The sequence below is a fragment of the Haematobia irritans genome, chromosome 5 (assembly GCF_050003625.1).
Source record: "Haematobia irritans isolate KBUSLIRL chromosome 5, ASM5000362v1, whole genome shotgun sequence".
In the NCBI taxonomy this organism is placed as follows: domain Eukaryota; kingdom Metazoa; phylum Arthropoda; class Insecta; order Diptera; family Muscidae; genus Haematobia; species Haematobia irritans.
The window spans coordinates 10,305,455-10,326,972 of record NC_134401.1 but is presented as its reverse complement, the minus strand read 5'-3'; the positions used below and the strand labels follow the sequence as shown (position 1 = coordinate 10,326,972).

The 21,518-nt window shown below is 29.3% G+C and overlaps 1 protein-coding gene across 3 annotated transcripts in view; it reads right to left on the bottom strand.

Moving 5' to 3' along the window:
- trpl (transient receptor potential-like) overlaps nt 1-20,220 on the bottom strand; it is a 70,736-nt gene extending 50,516 nt beyond the window's left edge. For 2 of the 3 annotated variants that reach the window (XM_075309913.1, XM_075309914.1), the window contains exons 1-2: nt 19,605-20,220; nt 6,101-6,659 (exon numbers count right to left, since the gene is read on the bottom strand). In XM_075309913.1, coding sequence (XP_075166028.1) covers nt 6,101-6,124 — 24 coding nt within the window. In that variant the 5' untranslated portion in view covers nt 6,125-6,659; nt 19,605-20,220. The remainder of the gene's footprint in view (nt 1-6,100; nt 6,660-19,604) is intronic. The other variant, XM_075309912.1, reaches the window with a different exon arrangement.
- Between the last annotated feature and the right edge of the window lie 1,298 nt (nt 20,221-21,518).

Here is a 21,518-nt window from a genome sequence, read left to right as displayed (position 1 = left end):
AATCTGGGGATCGGTTTGTATGGGGGCTATATATAATTAGGGACCGATATGGACCAATTTTGGCATGGTTGTTAGAGACCATATACTAACACCATGTACCAAATTTCAGCCGGATCGGACGACTTTTGCTCCTCTAAGAGGCTCCGGAGGTCAAATCTGGGGATCGGTTTATATGGGGGCTATATATAATTATGGGCCGATGTAGACCAATTTTTGCATGGTCATTAGAGACAACACCATGTACCAAATTTCAGCCGGATCGGATGAAATTTGGTTCTCTTAAGGGCTCCGCAAGCCAAATCGGGGGATCGGTTTATATGGGGGCTATATATAATTATGGGTCGATGTGGACCAATTTTTGCATGGTCATTTCAGAACATATACCAACACCATGTACCTAATTTCAGCTGGTTCGGATGAAATTTGCTTCTCTTAGAGGCTCCGCAAGCCAAATCGGGGGATCGGTTTATATGGGGGCTATATATAATTATAGACCGATGTGGACCAATTTTTGCATGGTTGTTAGAGACCATATACTAACATCATGTACCAACTTTCAGCGGGATCGGATGAAATTTGCCTCTCTTAGAGCAATCGCAAGCCAAATTTGGGGGATCGGTTTATATGGGGGCTATACATAATTATAGATCGATGTGAACCAATTTTTGCATGGTTGTTAGAGACCATATAATAACACCATGTACCAAATTTCAGTCGGATCGGATGACTTTTGCTCTTCTAAGAGCCTCCGCAGGTCAAATCTGGGGATCGGTTTATATGGGGGCTATATATAATTATGGACCGATGTGGATCATTTTTTGCATGGTTGTTAGAGACCATATACTAACACCATGTATCGAATTTAAGCCGGATCGGATGAAAGTTGCTTCTCTTAGAGGCTCCGCAAGCCAAATCGGGGGATCGGTTTATATGGGGGCTATATATAATTATGGACCGATGTGGACTCATTTTTGCATGGTTGTTAGAGACCATATAATAACTCCATGTACAAAATTTCAGCCGGATCGGATGAAATTTGCTTCTCTGAGAGGAACGGCAAACCAAATTTGGGGGTCCATTTATATGGGGGCTATACGTAAAAGTGGTCTGATGTTGCCCATTTGCAATACCATCCGACCTACATCAATAAAAACTACATGTGCCAAGTTTCAAGTCGATAGCTTGTTTCGTTCGGACGGACGGACGGACATGCTCAGATCGACTCAGAATTTCACCACGAATATTTATGGGGTCTTTGAGCAATATTTCGGTGTGTTACAAACGGAATGACACAGTTAATATACCCCCCATCCTATGGTGGAGGGTATAAAAAACCATATATGTGTTAGATACAACTAAATTCGAACCTATGTTTACATCTTTAAATTTGTAAATTTTATTTATATTACGTATACGATACCTAGTTCATTGCGTATAAGTAATAATAATAATAGTAATAGAAAAATATTCAGTTAATAATTTAAATTTGATTTATACTTTTTTCAAATTTTTACATCTACAAATGCAAGATTTAAATTCGCAAAATATCTTTGCCTATCAAAAGCCCAGTACTAGCAACCATACCATTCACTTTTTCAATACCACTCTCCTGCCAAGTACTCTTATATTAATATACATTTTTTTCACACAACAACTTCTTATATCTACCCGACATCTACCCAGGGTGTATATGAAGCAGTATGAAATGAATAAAATCAACAACATAAACCTCTATTAAAATGAGATTTAACTTACGAGAAGATGAAGAGAAAAATTATGAAGGAAAATACCACAAAAAAACATCATGGGAATATGGGACTTAAAGTTCGTAACACGCAACCACATCTCCAGAGCAGAAACAATTTGAAAAAATGCTTATTAAACGCCTATGTCACGAGGCTAATGTATACGAAGGCTTCTACTATAATATAATTCATTATAATGTAATCATTTATGTCTTGAGTGTTGATAAATAAATATCATGAATGGCTTATGGCAAATGGGATATAGGATATGGGAGGATTTCTGCAAATATTGAATTATAAAAAAAGTAGATAAAAAGACATCTATAAGTCGGTTATTCCGACGACCTTAAAAAAATAGTTAAAATAGAAATAAAAGCCAAAATATGTAATATGTAATATATTTTATGCTAACTAAAAAAAAAGTTAAATACCAAAGGAGACTAATTAATATGTTTAATTGCAAAAAATTCTTAGTATAATCATTCGCTTGTTCAAATACAAATTTAAAAAATGTTGCTATTTTGTTACATCTATAGTTTATTTTTAAAGAATTTAATATGTTTTCCGCCAACTAAAAAAAAGTTGATTGAAAATTCCACAAAAGGTTAAATTTAATTGCTAAAATTCTCCTCTACAATCGAATAACTGATCTAGTGGTCACTGGCATTTATTATTAAACAAAAAAATGTGACAAAGCTTTTTCTTTTAATTCGATAATATTCAGATTCAGTTATTTATATCATTTTATCACCTGACTGATTATTTTATTGGATTAAAAATTTAATTATAGTTGGCAATTGGTAATTAGTATATTATTAAATTTTAATTGGCATTATTTTATTATGGATGATTTGCTATGATATATTTTCTAATTGGTTGAAAGGTTGCAGATAACCAGGTGGCGTATGAGATATGTCACACACATAATAAGGTATGAGGAAGCGTATGATTTATATGAATAAAATGAATAAAAGGGAATCACAATTATTACCTTAAACGACTATATATAAATATTATACACAATTCTAAAAAAAAATCCAATAATAATGTAACGTTTTGTCAAATATACCTATTTTAGTACAACTTTTTTGAACATAATCTCGCACTTAGGGTGCGTATAATTAATACATATAGTAGAAATTACCTTAAGCGATTATAAATGGTAAACATTATAGCCAAGTTGTAAAAAAAATAATAATCCATACTGACATGTGGCGTTTTGTCAAATTCACGGAAAATATAATGCATAGAAGCGTATGAGTTTTGTGAATATTACCTCTTACTTAGGGTGCGTATGATTAATACATATAGTAGAAATTATCTTAAGCGACTATAAATGGTAAAAATTATACCATAATTCTAAAAAAAATAATAATCCATACTAACGTGTGGCGTTTGGTCAAAGACACGGAAAATATAATGCAGGGAGGCGTATGCGTTTTGTGAATAATATCTCTTATTTGGGTGCGTATGATTAATATCAATAAAAAACAAGTAAGTCAAGTAGAAAGTCGGGCGGGGCCGACTATATCATACCCTAAACCACCCTTACTAAATTAGTAATCATAAGCATTTGTGGGGTAACTTATAGGTCTGGGAGATAAACCGCAGTTGCATATTTAAGAAAATTAAGGGGTACATGTCTATGGGTGCTTTGTGTCAATCTGACTATAGCTCATAGTCAATGTTGCCACGGAAATGTTCGGTTTACCCTACAAGGACAAAAAAAGTTCCCTACTTTGCCATACATTCCCAAACAATTTTCCCTACTATATTTTTCGTTAAATTTAGAAAATTTTACAAAACAAAAATGGTTCTAAGTACTTTATTATCTTAAAACATGAATATGCAACGTATATAACTTAGAATATAAATTTGTATTACCACCACGGTTGCCACAGTTGGTAGAATTCTACCCAAATTAGTAATCTTGTTTGTTAAATCTCTATAAAAATAAAATTTTGGAAAAAGTTTCTATAAACAAATTTTTGTGAGAAATTTTTCTATAGAAATAAAATTTTGACAATAATTTCTATAGAAATAAAATTTTGAGAAAAAATTCCACCGAAATAAAATTTAGAGAAAATGTTTTATAGAAATAATATTTCGAAAAAAAATTTCTATAGAAGTACAATTTTGAAAAAATGTTCTATAGAAATAAAATGTTGACAAAATTCTCTACAGGAATAAAGTTTACCACACATTTTTAAAGATCAAGCCTTGCCGGCTTCTAATTTCCTCCTCTAGAGCCACTAAAATGTAAAAATTATTACAAATTGTGTTGAGTGAAAATGTCCTACATTGTGGCCCTACGTCCTTACAAGACGCTAAATATTAGAAAAACCCTACATATAGGGAATTGCCCCTACTTCTAGCAACACTGGCTGTGTTGATATTGCGCCTACGGAGTTAGTATGCCACAAATATTGAGCCCATTATTAAAAAAGAGAAAATCGTTAAATTAGTGTGGGTAATAAATACAAATTTGTAAAAATCGAGCAATATTTTTATGTAAGAGCTACAAGTACGTATAAGTACGATCGGCTAGTACATCAAAATTTGAAATTTGAGTAACATTGGTTAATAAATAAGAGTACTATGGCCAAATTTGGGAAAATCGAGCGATACATATATATGGAAGCTATATCTAAATCTGAACCAATTTGCATAATATTTTGCGGGTTTGATTAATACCACAAAAGGTTACCTTGTGCAAGATTTGAGTAAGATCAGTTAAGAAATGAGGCCTTTATGGCCAAACATAAGGTTATTAGGGGCGAATTTTTCAAAATCGGGTGATACATATATGGGAGCTATATCTACATCTGAACCGATTTCGATGAAATTTTGCACATATAGTTAGTACTATAGAGGACTGGATCTAGCCAACTTTTAGTAAGATCGGTTAATAAATAAGGGTTCTAAGGCCAAATTTGGGAAAATCGGGCTATACATATATATGGGAGCTATGTCTAAATCTGAACCGATTTCAATGATTTTTTGCACATATAGTAAGTGCTATAGAAGACTACATTTAGCCAAAATTGGGTGAGATCGGTTGATAAATACGGGTTTTATGGCCAAATTTAGAAAAATCGGGCGGTACATATATATGGGAGCTATAGCTAAATCTGAACCGATTTCGATGATTTTTTGCACATATAGTTAGTGCTATAGAATATTATATTTAGCCAACCTTGAGTAAGATCGGTTGATAAATAAAGGTTTTGTGGCCAAATTTGGGAAAATCGGGCGATACACATATATGAGAGCTATATCTAAATCTGAACCGATTTTGATGAAATTTTGCAGACTTGAAGGGCGATGGAAAAGATTACCCCTTGCCAAATTTGGTGACGATGCGTTTGAAAAAAAGCACAACGTGACCCCATTTGTCGAAATCGGGCGATACATATATATGGGAGCTATATCTAAATTTAATCCGATTTCTTCCAAATTCAATAGCGTTCGTCCTTGTGCCCAAAAAACTCCCTGTACCAAATTTCATCAAAATCGGTTAATAATTGCGACCGGAATCCTGTGAACAACAAATACACCAAGCGCTAGATCGACTCAGGAGGTGATTCTGAGTCGATCGGTATATAGTTTATGGGGTCTAAAATCAATATTTCTGGTAGGCACATTTTTTGGTCGATCAAACTTATTATACCCTGACCACTATGTGGTTTAGGGTATAAAAAATCCTTAAACGACTATAAATGGCAACTACTACTGTACCAAATTCATAAAAACTTTCAATCATTCATATCGCAAACTGGTATAACAAAAATTCTATATTTTTACAATTTTTAAATTATGACGGATTTTTTGTTACAGCAGAGCCTATTTATTTTTTCAAAAAAACTTGTCAAAAACTGTATTGGGGATTCTTGTGGGGAATTTTAAATTAAATTGGGGATGAAAGCGTTGGGGACAAAAGCCCGAAAAATACTGGCAGTCCAATACACCCAAAATATAGTACAGGGAAGCGTATGAGTTTTATTTATATAATCTCGTACTTTGGGTGCGTATGAGTAATAGAAATATTAAAAAAATACCTTAAACGACCATATATATATTGGATAAAACCAAATTCTACCATATGTTTAAATTTTTAATTATATAAATTTATTACTTGCCATATAATTCTATATAAAAGGACCTTATATTTTAGATAAAACAAAATTCTACCGTTGGATTACATCTTTATTATATATAATTTTTTTTTATCAATTTATATATTTTCATTTAATTCTAAATTTTCTATAATTCTAATACAGTTACGATCTACATTTCAACATGCAAACTTTTTGTATATTACTTAATTTAATTAAATTATTTTAGTTTTAACTTACTTTGTCTTTCTTAAATATACCCATGTTGTTTTAATAGTTATTTAAGATCAACCAAAGTTTGTTGTAATTATCCTTATTATATTCTGTATAAGAGTTGTTTTGCTATTTTCACCCAATATGCTGATATTTGATGTTTGAAGAATTTCGGGGAGTTTTAAATTCAGTCTTCAGTTTATGAAGATAGGAAGAACGATGCGCATGTGTGTTTGAGATAACTGGAGAAATGTTTAAGCAAAGTCAAACAATCTCCTGGTGTCCATACAGGAAGATTACATTTTTAAGCAGTTTTCGGGTAATTGAAATAAATTATTAAAATTTTAATGGATTTGTTAAGTTTTCTTATTTTTGTTTTTTGTTTTTAATTCTTAAATTTTTTATTTATTTATTTTTATTTGTAAATTATTAAAAAGTTTGGATACTTTTGGGATTTTTCTTAATTCTTATCTTTTTCTATATATTTCAAGGTCCCATAAATTTAATTGTTTCCAGTAATTTTTTTTTGTTTATTTTATAGAATTACTTCCACTTTTTTTTACTTTTTAACATCAAATTTTCATATCTGGAATTCACAAAAAAATATTCTATCATTAATTTTTTTATTTGTGATCTATCTACTGTGATTCTGAGGGAATATATAAAATGAAATGATCTCTAATTTCTTATCGTTGAAAGGAGTTAATGTTGATGTGTCTTTATATTGAATTTTATGCACATGTTTTAACATGACACTTATGATGATGCAGTTTTCCATGGCTTGCATGGCTACCTTTTACCCAAGAGTTCATCATATCAATCACGCACTTTGACCAACAAAATATTTTCAACGATGACCTCAGGAATTGGGAGACTCTTATACAGGGTACCTCGATCGATAATTGTCCCATAAGGACTTATGCCAGTATATTGCATTTCAAAACTTGTTTCTTAAGAGGATCACTTTTGCCTATATACACACGATTATATATATTTGTAAGTACTTCCGTTTACTAAAACATTTTGTTAGGGATACCTCGATCCATGAGGGTCCTATAAGGACGTTCCATAAAGACGTCTCCTAATGTCAGAGTATAGCATAATTTTCAAAACATCTTTCTTAAGAGGGAGCCACCGTAGTGCAATGGTTAGCATGCCCGCCTTGCATACACAAGGTCGTGGGTTCGATTCCTGCTTCGACCGAACACCAAAAAGTTTTTCAGCGGTGGATTATCCCACCTCAGTAATGCTGGTGACATTTCTGAGGGTTTCAAAGCTTCTCTAAGTGGTTTCACTGCAATGTGGAACGCCGTTCGGACTCGGCTATAAAAAGGAGGTCCCTTGCCATTGGGCTTAACATGGAATCGGGCAGCACTCAGTGATAAGAGAGAAGTTCACCCATGTGGTATCACAATGGACTGAATAGTCTATGTGAGTCTGATACATCGGGCTGCCACCTAAACCTAACCTAATAGGATCACTTCAGCTTAGACACACAAACTTCTATGTTAGGACATTTCTAAGTACTTAAGTACCATCGTCGATCGATAGTTGTCCTATAAAAAAACAGAGAGAGATATTTACTGACGTAGTATTTCATGATTTTCAAACCAAATTGCTTTACAAGATCACTTTTTAGACACTTAGAAAAAAACGTCTATAAACTTTCACAATCATATTTAATAAAGTCCTCCAGTTTATTTAAAATTAAAGTAATAATTTCTATGTATTTTTTTTTATTCACTAAAATTTTTCGTATTTATTAATTTTTTTCCTCTTTGGACAAAAGAAAATCCGAATTTTAACTTTGACAATCATATTTAATAAAGTCCTCTAGTTTATTTATATAAAAATTTCTAAGTTTTGTCTTTTTTATTCAATATAATTTTTTTTGTAGTTATTAATTTTCCCCCCTCTTTTGACAAAAGAAAATCCAAAAAAAAATTTTTTAAACTTTTGAGTGATTGTATTTGTCTGCGTTGTTTTCGCTTATAAATCCACGGAAAAACTGTTTGGTTTCGACATTCATTGTAAGATCACCGAGCACAATTACACTTCAATGGATGTGGCATAATTTTATTCAGCTGTAGACTAAAACGCATAGCCAAAAGAAAACAAATATTCAATTAAATTTTGGAAATTTTCATTTTTTCTTTTTGCTACTTATGGCTACTTATAAAAAAAAACAATATAATTTATTTTTTTTTTGTTGGCCAAATTTTAATGCGCCAAAAAAAAACTTATACGAATTTTGTTTTCAATATTTAATGGTCAATCACTCAGAATAAGGAGAACAAATATTTCATTGATGAGTTTTTGTGAGTCTACTTTTGTTTTTTGGTTTTGATGAAAGAATGCTTATAAAAGCAACAATGAAGTGTAATATTTCATGATAAAAAATTGAAATAATAAATAATTCATTTTGAATTTATTATGAAATATTTGCAGAGAAAACAATTCGATAGAGGTTAAACCAGAGAGAGAGAGAGAGTGAGAAAGAGGGCACCAGAAATGGCTTTCCAGCGAAGACAAAAATTAAGTGAGATTTTTAATTTAAAAAAAAAAAATTTTTCAATTTCAAAATTTTTAATTAATTTTTTCATAGCTAAATTTTCATATCCTACACCATTAGTACAAGCTGGTAGGATAAAATAGTTCGTTGGTTTTGTACATCATGCCCCAAGGAAGATTCCATGGACCCATGGAAATCACATTCAACAAATTTTAAATTCTATTCTGATTCAGTTTTGTCCGTCTGCCTGATGAGTTTTATCTTTATTTATCAGTCTGTAGAAAGCAATTCATGTCCAACGGTTGTTATCCCCACATTTAATACCATGGATTGCGTAGAAACTTCTACTGAAGACTGTCATCCACCATCGAATTGGGTTGCGGTAACACTTGCCGATGGCAAGGTATCTTAAAACTTCCTAACACCGTCTTCTAAATTGCATGGTAATCCATACGTGGTATATATTAAACTAAAAAAGGCCGATTAACTACGTATATAATTAAGTTTGACAAAATTTTCTATTAAAATAAAATTTTGACAAAAGTTTCTATAGAAATAAAGTTTTGACAAAATAAAATTTTGACAACATTTTCAATAGATGTAAAATTTGGACAAAATTTTCTATAGAAATAAAATTTTGACAACATTTTCTATAAAAATAAAATTTTGACAAAATTTTCTATAGAAATAAAATTTTGACAAAGTTTCTATAGAAATAAAATTTTGACATTTTCTATAGAAATAAAATTTTGCCAAAATTTTCTGTAGAAGTAAAATTTGGACAAAATTTTCTATAGAGATAAAATTTTGACAACATTTTCTATAAAAATAAAATTTTAACAAAATTTTCTATAGAAATAAAATTTTAACAAAATTTTCTATAGAAATAAAATTTTGACAACATTTTCTATAGAAATAAAATTTTGCCAAAATGTTCTATAGAAATAAAATTTTGGTAGATTATTTTTGGATCGAGTGGCAACCATGATTATGAACCGATATGGACCAATTTTTTTGTGATTGGGGATCGTTTATATATAACTATAGACCGACATGGACCAATTTTTGCATGGTTATTAGCAGACATATACTAACAACACGTACCAAATTTCAACCGAATCGGATGAATTTTGCTCCTCCAAGAAGTTCCGGATGTCAAATCTGGGGATGGATTTATATGGGGGCTATATATAATTATGGACCGATATGGACCAATTCTTGCATGGCAGTTAGATACCATATACTAATTTCAACGGGATCGGATGAAATCTGCTCCTCTAAGAGGCTCCGGAAGGCAAATCTGGGGATCGGTTTGTATTGGGGGCTATATATAATTATGGACCAATATGGACCAATTTTTGCATGGTTGTTAGAGACCATATAATAACACCACGTACCAAATTTCAATCGGATCGGATGAATTTTGCTCCTGTAACAGGTTACGGAGGTCAAATCTGTGGATCGGTTTATATGGGGGCTATATATAATTATGAACCGATATGGACCAATTTTTGGATGCTTACTAGAGACCATATACTTACACCATGTACCAAATTTCAGCCAGATCGGATGAAATAATCTACTCTTAGAGGCTCCACAAGCCAATTCTGGGGATCGGTTTGTATGGAGGCTAAATATAATTTTGGACCGATATGGACCAATTTTTGCATGGTTGTTAGAGACCTTATACTAACACCACGAACCAAATTTCAATCGGATCGGATGAATTTTGCTTCTTAAAGAGGCTCCGCAGGTCAAATCTGGGGATCGGTTTATATGGGGACTATATATAATTATGGACCGATATGGACCAGTTTTTGCTAGAGACCATGGTTGCTAGAGACCACATAGTTACACCATGTACCAATTTTCAGCCAGATCGGATGAAATATGCTACTCTTAGAGTCTCCGCAAGCCAAATCTGGGGGTCCGTTTATATGGGGGCTATACGTAAAAGTGGACCGATATGGCCCATTTGCAATATCATCCGACCTACATCAATAACAACTACTGGTGCCAAGTTTCAAGTCGTTAGCTTGTTTCGTTCGGAAGTTAGCGTGATTTCAACAGACGGACGGACGTGCTTAGATCACCTCAGAATTTCACCACGACCCAGAATATTAATACTTTATGGGGTCTTAGAGCAATATTTCGATGTGTTACAAACGGAATGACAAAGTTAATATACCCCCATCCTATAGTGGAGGGTATAGAAAATGTTTTTCTCGTCTGAAAAAAATATTGTGAAATTTGAAAGACATTACAATAGAGGTTCATACGAATTTGAAAAAACGCAAACTTTTGCATTTTCAATAACTTTTGAACCATTCCAGGTTTAGTGATGAAATTTGTACTAATGAGATTGCTTAACAATAAGAACTAATATATTAAGTACTATTAAAAAATTAAAACTGCGTGACATTAACATAATACATAAAATTTGGAAGGTTTTTTTTGTCTTTTTTTTTAGTGGAACATTGAAGGAAGGTGGTATTTTTGGTGGGTTTTGCCCGTCGGGAGTTAGCATCACTGCTTAAACGACTATAGATGGAATACCAACTACCAAATTCTTAAGAAATCAATTATTCAGATTAACATGTGGCCTCTTGTCAAATACATACAAAATATGGCACTGGGAACACGATTCCCTCACTTGGTAGAATTCTCCCAAAAATTGTATGTTTTGAAAGATTTTCCAAAATATTCCTCAATAAAAAAAAACAATAAAATGTGGAAAAATTTTTCTATAGAAAAAATTTTGACAAAATTTTCTATAGAAAAAATGTTGACAACATTTTCTATAGAAATAAAATTTTGACAAAATTTTCTAAAGAAAACAATTTTGACAAAATTTTTTATGAAAATAAAACTTTCTATAGACATAAAACTTTGACAATATTTTTTATAGAAATAAAATTTTGACAAAATTTGTATGGAAACAAAATTTTCTATAGAAATAAAATTTTGACAAAATTTTCTGTAGAAATAAAATTTTGACAAAATTTTCTATAGAAATAAAATTTTGACAAAATTTTCTATACAAATAAAATTTTGACAAAATTTTCTATACAAATAAAATTTTGAAATCATTTTCTTTGGAAATAAAATTTTGACAAAATTTTCTATAGAAATACATTTTTCAGAAATTTTCTATAGAAATAAAATTTTGCAGAATTTTCAATAGAAATAAAACAATTTTCTATATAAATAAATTTTTCAGAAAATTTTCTATAGAAATAAAATTTTGACAAAATTTTCTGTAGAAATAAAATTTTGACAAAATTTTCTATAGCAATAAATTTTTCACAAAATGTTCTATAGAAATAAAATTGTTAAAAATTTTACTATAGAAATAATATTTTGACAACATTTTTTATAGAAGTAAAATTTTGACAAAAATTTCTATGGAATTACAATTTTGACAAAATTTTCTATAGACGTAAAATTTTGACCCCATTTTTTATAGAAATAAAATTTTGACAAAATTTTCTATAGAAATTAAATTTTGACAGCATTTTTTATAGAAATAAAATTTTGACAAAATTTTCTATTTTCTATAGAAATTAAATTTTCACAAAATTTTCTATAGAAATAAAATTTTCACAAAATTATCTGTAGAAATAAAATTGTGACAAAATTTTCTATAGAAATAAAATTTGGAGAAATCTCACTAAAGAAATAAAATATTGACAAAGTTTTGTTTCTCTACTAACATGTTTTTGACAAAATAAGATATATTTGTTGAGTAGTTTTTTTTTTTTTGTAAAATATGCTCAACATTTTGGTAGATTATTTTTGATTCGAGTGGCAATCGTGACTGGGAAGCGTATGAGTTTTATGAATATAATCTCGTACTCAGAGGGCGTTTGAAGGAAACAAATAATAAAACAAAACCTCTTAAACGCCTATGTATGGTAATTACTATACCAAATTAAAAGAAAATATCAATCATTCAGACTACAAGGTTTTATTACATTCATACTTAGGGTGCGTATGATTAATACAAATAATAGAAGTATGTTGATTTTGTATACCATGCCCAAACGGGAGTTTTCTTGGACCCATAAAAGTCACATCGAATTAATTTTAAATTCTATATGGATTTAATTTTTTTCGTCCGTCCACCTATATATATTTGTATCTCGTTGTCTCTCTGTAGAAACTATTTCTGTTGCAAAACCGATGTTCTACGCATCCATTTGATAAAAAAAAACTCTACGAACCTCTGCTATGACCTAATAAATCTTTATTTCATTCATTATCCGTTCTAAAAACTATAGCGTTTGTCTCTGTGGGATCAAGATCACATTCATACAGAACAATATCTCGTTTTTTTTCCAGTGTCTAGTTTTCACATTAATTCTTCAGCGATTAATTGTTGTTACAGATTTGCCCATTCTCTATTTAAAAATATCCATAATATTGAATAATATATTAATTTAATATTTGTTTATTTCATTCATCCGTAAATGGGGTAATTTATTTCCCGCTGGGTTAATATAAAAATAAATTCACTAAACAGCTTCCACAAAATTTTGATTGAAATATTGCAGACTAGGCCATCGATATCTGTATATCACAGATATCATCTATGTATAATACAATCAAAAATTATTTGATAAAAATAAATTAAATTAAAAAAATGTAATATGACAGAAATAAGAATTGGACGAGTTTTCTTACTTAACTCTTAAATGTACAAGAACACCGATTCCCCCTATTTTTTTTTTCAAAAAAATTTTTCAAAAAAAGTTTTTTTTTTTTTTTTGCAAAAATAGTGGTTGGATCTTAGACGATACAGTGGGTAATAAACTCAGTTTTTGTTTACAAATAAACATTTTGATTTTAGTAAAGAATAGAGAATAGCCTGCACCTCACAGAAAAAAATATTACCAAAATATTTTCCACTAAAATTTTAATTTAATTATTACAAATATATAAAAATATTAAAAAATTTTACCGATTCAACAATTTTTTAATCAAAGCAAACAAAATTTAATATTTTTTTATGTAATTTTTAATTGACCATCATCATGTGTGATAAAAATCAATTGCAGACCATTTATACAATTTTTGTAGAAAAATTTAAATTGTATTGAAAAATTATAAAAATTACTATAAAATATTAATAAATTTTTTATATTTTAATTGTCAATAAATGATCCAAATTTTCATTACAAACGGACAACAAGTTGATAGTCCAAATCACTTTGTTGGAAGCTAATTTTAATTGATTTTAATTTTATTCTCTCTTGCTCTTTCTCTCTTTTGCTTATACTAAGACAATTTTAAAAACTTTACTACAAAATATATATTTTTTTTTCAAAATCTTCATACTTATTTATATAAGTATCATATAACTAATAATTATTATATATATTATCATCATTATTTTATTTTTATACTCCAATTAATCATTCATTAAACAGTTTATCAATATCTGTATTCAAAATACCAACCAATAATGCAATTAAATCAAATGAGCCACTGCAAGTTTTAACTGGATTATCGTTTTTTTGGAATCCACGCTAATTGAGTATTCATAAAATAAAAATTGGCTAACAGTGAATGAATGAGTCCGGATTGTAATATAAGGATACCCTTGTAGCCCTTCCATGATTGTATAATGACCTAACTCTATCGAAAAATTAATATATGGTTTCCTTCCTCGTTTTAAGTTTGGTTATAAAATTTAGCATTCTTTTGAATTATGGAACAATTATAGTATTATGGTATTAATATTCATTATGCTGATTACACTGCAAATACACAAAAGTAAATAAACACACAAATTGTACAATATATACATGACAATAAAGATATGCAAATTTGCATAACCAATAGTTTGCTCGGAAAAACATAGGTGAGAAGAAAAACACCAAATATTTAAACAAAAACCAATAACATCAACAACGAAATTACTCTCATGACCAGGTCAGAGGTGAAAAAAATCTCTAAAATAATATTTGTTGACACTCACGTACTTTTATTTATACAAATCTTTTATAACAACTATGTATGTATTTCTGCCACAAAAAAAAACTTAAAATAAATAAAAAACATCAAATAATAAAATAAAAAATATTTTACATTGTCAACTAATAAAGAAATATTCACAACATTTTTTTCCTATTTATTTCTGTATTTTTTTTTTTAATAAAAAACCCATAAACACATTATCAATATTGTTATTGTATTAGGGCAAGTGTCCATGTGTAAATGACCAATTAAAATGTATGCCAGTAATCAGTGCATACATTAACATATGTATGTCTATGGAATAAAAATATTTGTGTGACATTCGGTTTGGTGTGTATGTATGTGAGAGCGAAAATGTGTGAGCATGAACTTTTTATGGAAATATAAATATTTGCAATGAAAATATTTTTATTTACACTTGACTTTTTTCTTAGTTTTTTTTTACCACATGCTTGAAAAACACAACTTTTTTACATGCATATGAACATAGTTCACTTAACACTGAAAATATTCATATTTAAATTCGGGGAAATTACAATTAATACAGTAACACTCAGAAGTTAGGAATTAAACGACGATTTGCTTTTCCTACTCCGAATTATTTCCTTTATATTTAGAGATAGTACTCTGTCCGTCCATCTGTCTAACTCTGGACAATTTTTTTCTAATCGTATATCGAAATTTCAAACTCAACAAATTTTATTTTGTTCAAACACAAAATATTATTTTGTTCGAGTTTAATTCTTGAGCAATTTTCAGGAAAATGGGTTTAAAATTGCAGTTCATATGTCTACACGAAATCAAACGGAAGATTCGCTGTTATGGCTTCTTTAAAAAACTATTGTAAACAATTTATTTCTATAGAAAATTTTTGCAAAATTTTATTTCTATGGAAATTTTTGTCAAAATTTTATTTCTATAGAAAATTTTTGCAAAATTTTATATCTATAGATAATTTTGTTATATTTTATTTTATATAGAAAAATTTGTCAAAATTTTATTTCTATCGAAAATTTTGTTATATTTTTTTTTATATAGAAAAATTTGTCAAAATTTTCTTTCTATAGAAAATTTTGTCAAAACTTTATTTCTATAAAAAATTTTGTCAAAATTTTATTTATATAGAAAACTTTGTCAAAATTTTATTTCTATAGAAAATTTTGTCAACATTTTATTTCTATAGAAAACTTTGTCAAAATTTTATTTCTATAGAAAATTTTGTCAACATTTTATTTCTATACAAAACTTGGTCAATATTTTATTTCTATAGAAAATTTTGCCAAAATTTCATTTCTATAGAAAATTTTGTCAAAATTTTATTTCTATAGAACAAAATTTTATTCCTATAGAAGATTGTAACAAAATTTTATCTGAAAAAGTTTATGGTCACCATTTTATTTCTATAGAAAACTTGGTCAACATTCATTTCTATAGAAAATTTTGTCAAAATTTTATTTCTATAGAAAATTTTGTCAAAATTTTACTTCTATAGAAAATTTTGTTAAAATTTTATTTCTATAGAAAATTTTGTCAACATTTTATTTCTATAGAAGATTTTAACAAAATTTTATTTGAAAAAGTTTATGGCCACCATTTGATTTCTTTAGAAAACTTGGTCAAAATTTCATTTCTTAAAAAATTTGGTCAAAATTTCATTTCTTAGAAAATTTCGGCAAAGTTTTATTTCTATAGAAAATTTTGTCAAAATTTTGTTTCTATAGAAAATTTTGTCAAAATTGTCTATAGAAACAAAATAAAAAATTTTATTTCTTAGAAAATTTCGGCAAAATTTTATTTTTATAGAAAATTTTGTCAAAATTTTATTTCTATAGAAAATTTTGTCAAAATTTTATTTTATGTTTTTTGTTGATATTGTTGACCTTTTATTTTAATTTTTATGATTTTTATCTCATAATCTCGGCTGTAGGTCTATAAATTAAACTCGAAATTGTTGGTTTCTAGTTTTTTATTTTCCGATATTTCGGTTGACTTCGTCAGACCGTTTTCAAGGATTTTATCCGATGTCTTGTTACTTCGCTATCTGGTTTTCTACTGTTTTCAGTACCAACCAACAATTTCGAGTTTAATTTATAGTCCTACAGCCGAGATTATGAGATAAAAATCAAAATTTTATTTCTATGGAAAATTTTATCAAAATTTTATTTTTATAGGAAATTTTGTCAAAATTTTATTTCCATAGACAATTTTGACAAATTTTTATTTCGTTTTTGTTTTTTATTGTTGGTTTCTACCTCAATCGTATTTGTTGTTTTGATCTCAGCTTTAAAACCATTGCGTTGACTAAAGTACAAGAGTAGTAAATAAATTTGACAAACCTTATTTTCCTCTATTGGTTAAGATACTCTTGTAGTTTAGCCAACGCAATGATTCTAAGTATATACAGCAGTAAGTTCGGCCAGGCCGAATCTTAAATACCCACCGACATGAACCAAATATTAGGGTTTCCTTTGAAATTTCAGGAGGGCTTGAGGACTTGAGGACACTTCCCGAAGATAAATTTAAAGATTTTACCTATGAGGACTATATCAGATTCTGGATTTATAAGAACCATTTTTGTTTGAGTTTTAGAGGAATCATTAACATCTCTTGTAAGTGTGCAAGAAAATTATAAAATAACGTCTTGATTTGAAATCTTAAATCTGTAGATTTTCACCCGAGAAGTAAAATCTGGAAATTTTACATTGAGTTTCAAGCAATTTTCATTATCAGTGCGCCTTCTATACCCTCAAGAAGTGAAGTCGGTCTATATGGAGGTATTACCAAATCGATCGATAAAAACTTAATCCGATACACGTTTTTGTGAGCCTAAAATACCAGAATATTTACAATTTCAGGCAGATCGGATAAAAACTACGGTTTCTAGAAACCCAAGGAGTTAAATCGTGAGATCGTTCTTATGGGGGCTATACTAAACTATGGACCGATACTCACGGTTTTCGGCACACCTCTTTATGGCCCGAAAATACCTCTAGATTTCCAATTTCAGGCAAATTGGATAAAAACTTCGGATTCTAGAAGCCAAAGAAGTAAAATCGGGAAATCGGTCTATATGGGGGCTATACCAAAATATGGATCGATACTCACCATTTTCGGCACACCTCTTTCGGCAATACCTCTAGATTTTCAATTTCAGGCAAATTGGACAAAAACTACGGTTTCTATAAGCCCAAGACACGAAATCGGGAGGTCGGTTTATATGGGGACCATACCAAAACATGGATCGATGCTCACCATTTTTGGCACACCTCTTTTCGGTTCTAAAGAACCTCTCGATTTCCAATTTCAGGTAAATTGAATAAAAACTGCGGTTTCTATAAGCCCAAGAAGTAAAATCGGGAGATTGGTCTATATGGGGGCTATACCAAAATATGGACCGCTACTCACAATTTTTGGCACACGTATTTGTGGTCCTACAATACCTCTCGTTTTCCAATTTCATGTAAATTGAATAAAAACTGCCCAAGAAGTAAAATTGGGAGATCGGTCTATATGGGGGCTATACCAAAACATGGACCGATACTCACCATTTTTGGCACACCTCTTTATGGTCATAAAATACCTCTAGATTTCAAATTTCAGGCAAATTGGATAAAAACTACGATTTCTATAAGCACAAGAACCCAAATCGGGAGGTCAGTTTATATGGGGACTATATCAAAACCTGGACCGATATAGCCCATCTTCGAACTTGACCAACCTGCAGCCAAAAGACGAGTTTGAGCAAAATTTCAGCACCATTGCTTCATTATTGAAGACTGTAGCGTGATTACAACAGACAGCCAGCCAGACAGACAGACGGACATCGTTATATCGTCTTAGAATTTCTCCCTAATCAAGAATATATATACTTTATATAGCCGGAAATCTATATTTCGATGTGATACAAACGGAATGACAAACTTATTATACCCTCGTCACCATTCTATGGTGGTGGGTATAAAAAGTATATGGTCACCATTTTATTTCTATAGAAAACTTTTTAGAAAATTTCGGCAAAATTTTATTTCTATAGAAAATGTTGTCCAAATTTTATTTCAATAAAAAATTATGTCAAAATTTTATTTCTATAGAAAATTTTTTCAAAATAGAAAATAGAAAATTTTGTCAAAATTTTATTTCTTTAAACATTTTTATTTCTATAGAAAATGTTGTCAATATTTCTATCGAAAATTTTGTCAAAATTTTATTTCTATAGAAAATTTTGTCGAAATTTTATTTCTATAGAAAATTTTGTAAAAATTTGATTTCTAAAGAAAATTTTGTCAAAATTTTATTTCTTTAAAAATTTTTATTTCTATAGAAAATTTTGTCAACATTTCATTTCTATAGAAAATTTTGTCAAAATTTTATTTCTATAGAAAATTTTGTTAAAATTTTATTTCTATAGAACATTTTGTCACAATTTTGTGTCTAAAGAAAATTTTGTCAAAATTTTATTTCTATAGAAGATTTTAACAAAATTTTATTTGAAAAAGTTTATGGTCACCATTTTATTTCTATAGAAAACTTGGTCAAAATTTCATTTCTTAGAAAATTTCGGCAAAATTTTATTTCTATAAAAATGTTGTCCAAATTTTATTTCTATAGAAAGTTTTGTCAAAATTTTATTTCAATAGAAAATTATGTCAAAATTTTATTTCTATAGAAATTTTTGTCAAAATTTAGTTCTATAGAAAATTTTGTCAAAATATCATTTCTTTAAAAATTTTTATTTCTATATAAATTTTGTCAATATTTCATTTCTATAGAAAATTTTGTCAATATTTCATTTCTATAGAAAATTTTGTCAACATTTTAATTTTATAGAAAATTTTGTCAAAATTTTATTTCTATAGAGAATTTTGTCTAAATTTTATTACTACAAAAAATGTTGTCAAATTTGTATTCCTATAGAGTAAAATAGCCCCACTTGCTATATATCATAAATATGAATATGGAAGATTATAAAATTTCATGACGATTTGTGAATGTTTTTCAAGCATTGTTAAAAATTTACCATTGTTTTCTGTCTAAACTTACACTTGTTACTGTTTTACATATGTACGTATAAATATTGTCCCATTTCGATGGTAAAACTGTCATTGGTAATGTAAACAAGACTTCAAATTCCTACAATCCGAAAAACTGCAGCAACAATTCAGCATTCAGCAGTTAAAACAAATCAAAACAAATTCACTTGTAACTTCACACTACAGTTTTATTTATTTATTTTTTTTTTTTTTTGCAATATTTGTATGTTATTCTATGTTCACTATGTTCCGGAGTGTTGATTTATGATTGAAACATTCACTTTTTTGACATTGATGCTTTTGGTTTTATATTTACTTCGTTATGAAGTGAAATTTTTTTTTATTTGATTGTAATTGAAAAATTCAAAAGGACACATGCACATAAAATATTTTGGCCAAAAATTTAATTTGTTTAAATTTCGTCACACTTGCCCAAACTATAATTGTTTTATAACGCAAATTATTTATAATTTACACATTAGCCTTAATGAAAAACTGCTAATGTCCATATATATTTTTCACAGGCGGTTATTTATTTAATTTTAGTTTATTAGATTATTTTAATCTTGTAGACTATTTTTGTTAACCAAAAATATTTCTGTTGTTTGCTGTTCCTTCCATGTAAGGTGACAATTTTACAATGGACTTATACCTGAATTAACCACTGCAATATATAGCCTCTGTTCCGGCACAAAAACAAAACAAACCTCCATAAGAAAAGAAAATTCAAGAACACCAATGTCAATAACGAATATGCGTTGTTTTGTTGCTTGGTCAAATTTCCTCATATTATATTTCTGCCTACCATTGTTAACTTAAGTCCAATTTATTTTTTGCTGTGGTTGTTGTAATCTAATTTAATTACAAGCAAAATCGTCAAACATTGTTGAATATCGGCCAGAGGTATACGAAAACTTGAAAATCGAAATAGTTTTATTTTTATATATTTAAACAATTCAAAATTATTCAGCCAAAGGGAATTAAAGATTTCCTCTAGGAAACTTATTTCAACCCTGCTGAATTAAAGTTTTCCCTGTAGAAAACATAATTCAGCCTGGCTGAATTAACGTTTTCCTATAGAAAACCTAATTCAGCTATGGTGAATTAGAATTTTCCAAATAAAAACATGATTCCGCTGTGCTGAATTAAAGTTTGCTTATAGAAAACATTACTCAGCCATACTGAATTAAAGTTTTCCTATAGAAAATATAATTCAGCCTGGCTGAATAAAAGTTTTCCTATTGCCATGATAATTCAGCTAGGCTGAATTAAAGATTTTCTATACAATTCAACCAGGCGTGATTATATTTTCAATAAATTGAATTGAAGTTTTCTCATAGATCCTATTCAATCAGTCTGAGTTAAATTCTGACAAGCTGAATTTGTGTTTACCTATAGAAAACATAATTCAGCCATGCTGAGTTAGAGTATTCCTACAAAACCCTTAATTCAGCTTGGCTGAATAAAAGTTTTCCAATAGAAAACATAATTCTCTCTTACCGAATGAAAGTTTTTCTACAGGAAACCTTCTACAGCTAGGCCGATTTGCATTTTCCTTATAGAAACCTCATTCAGCTAGGCTGAATTAAAGTTTTCTTATAGAAACCCTATTTCAACAAGGCTGGGTAAAAGTTTTCCTTTAGAAAATATTTCACAGCTAAGCTGAATTACAGTTTTCCTAAGTAAACCCTTAATAAGCCAAGCTAAATAAAAAATGTTCCTCCAGAAAACCAAATACAGCTATGCTGAATTATATTTTCCATAGGCTGAATTGAGATTTTCTTATAGAAAACCTAATTCAGCTAGACTGAATTAAAGTTTTCTTGTTGAAAATCTAATTCAGCGAGGCTGAATTTTTTCTTATATAAAACGTACTTCAGCAAAGCTGAATTAAAGTTTTCCTTTAAAACCCATAACAGCGCCA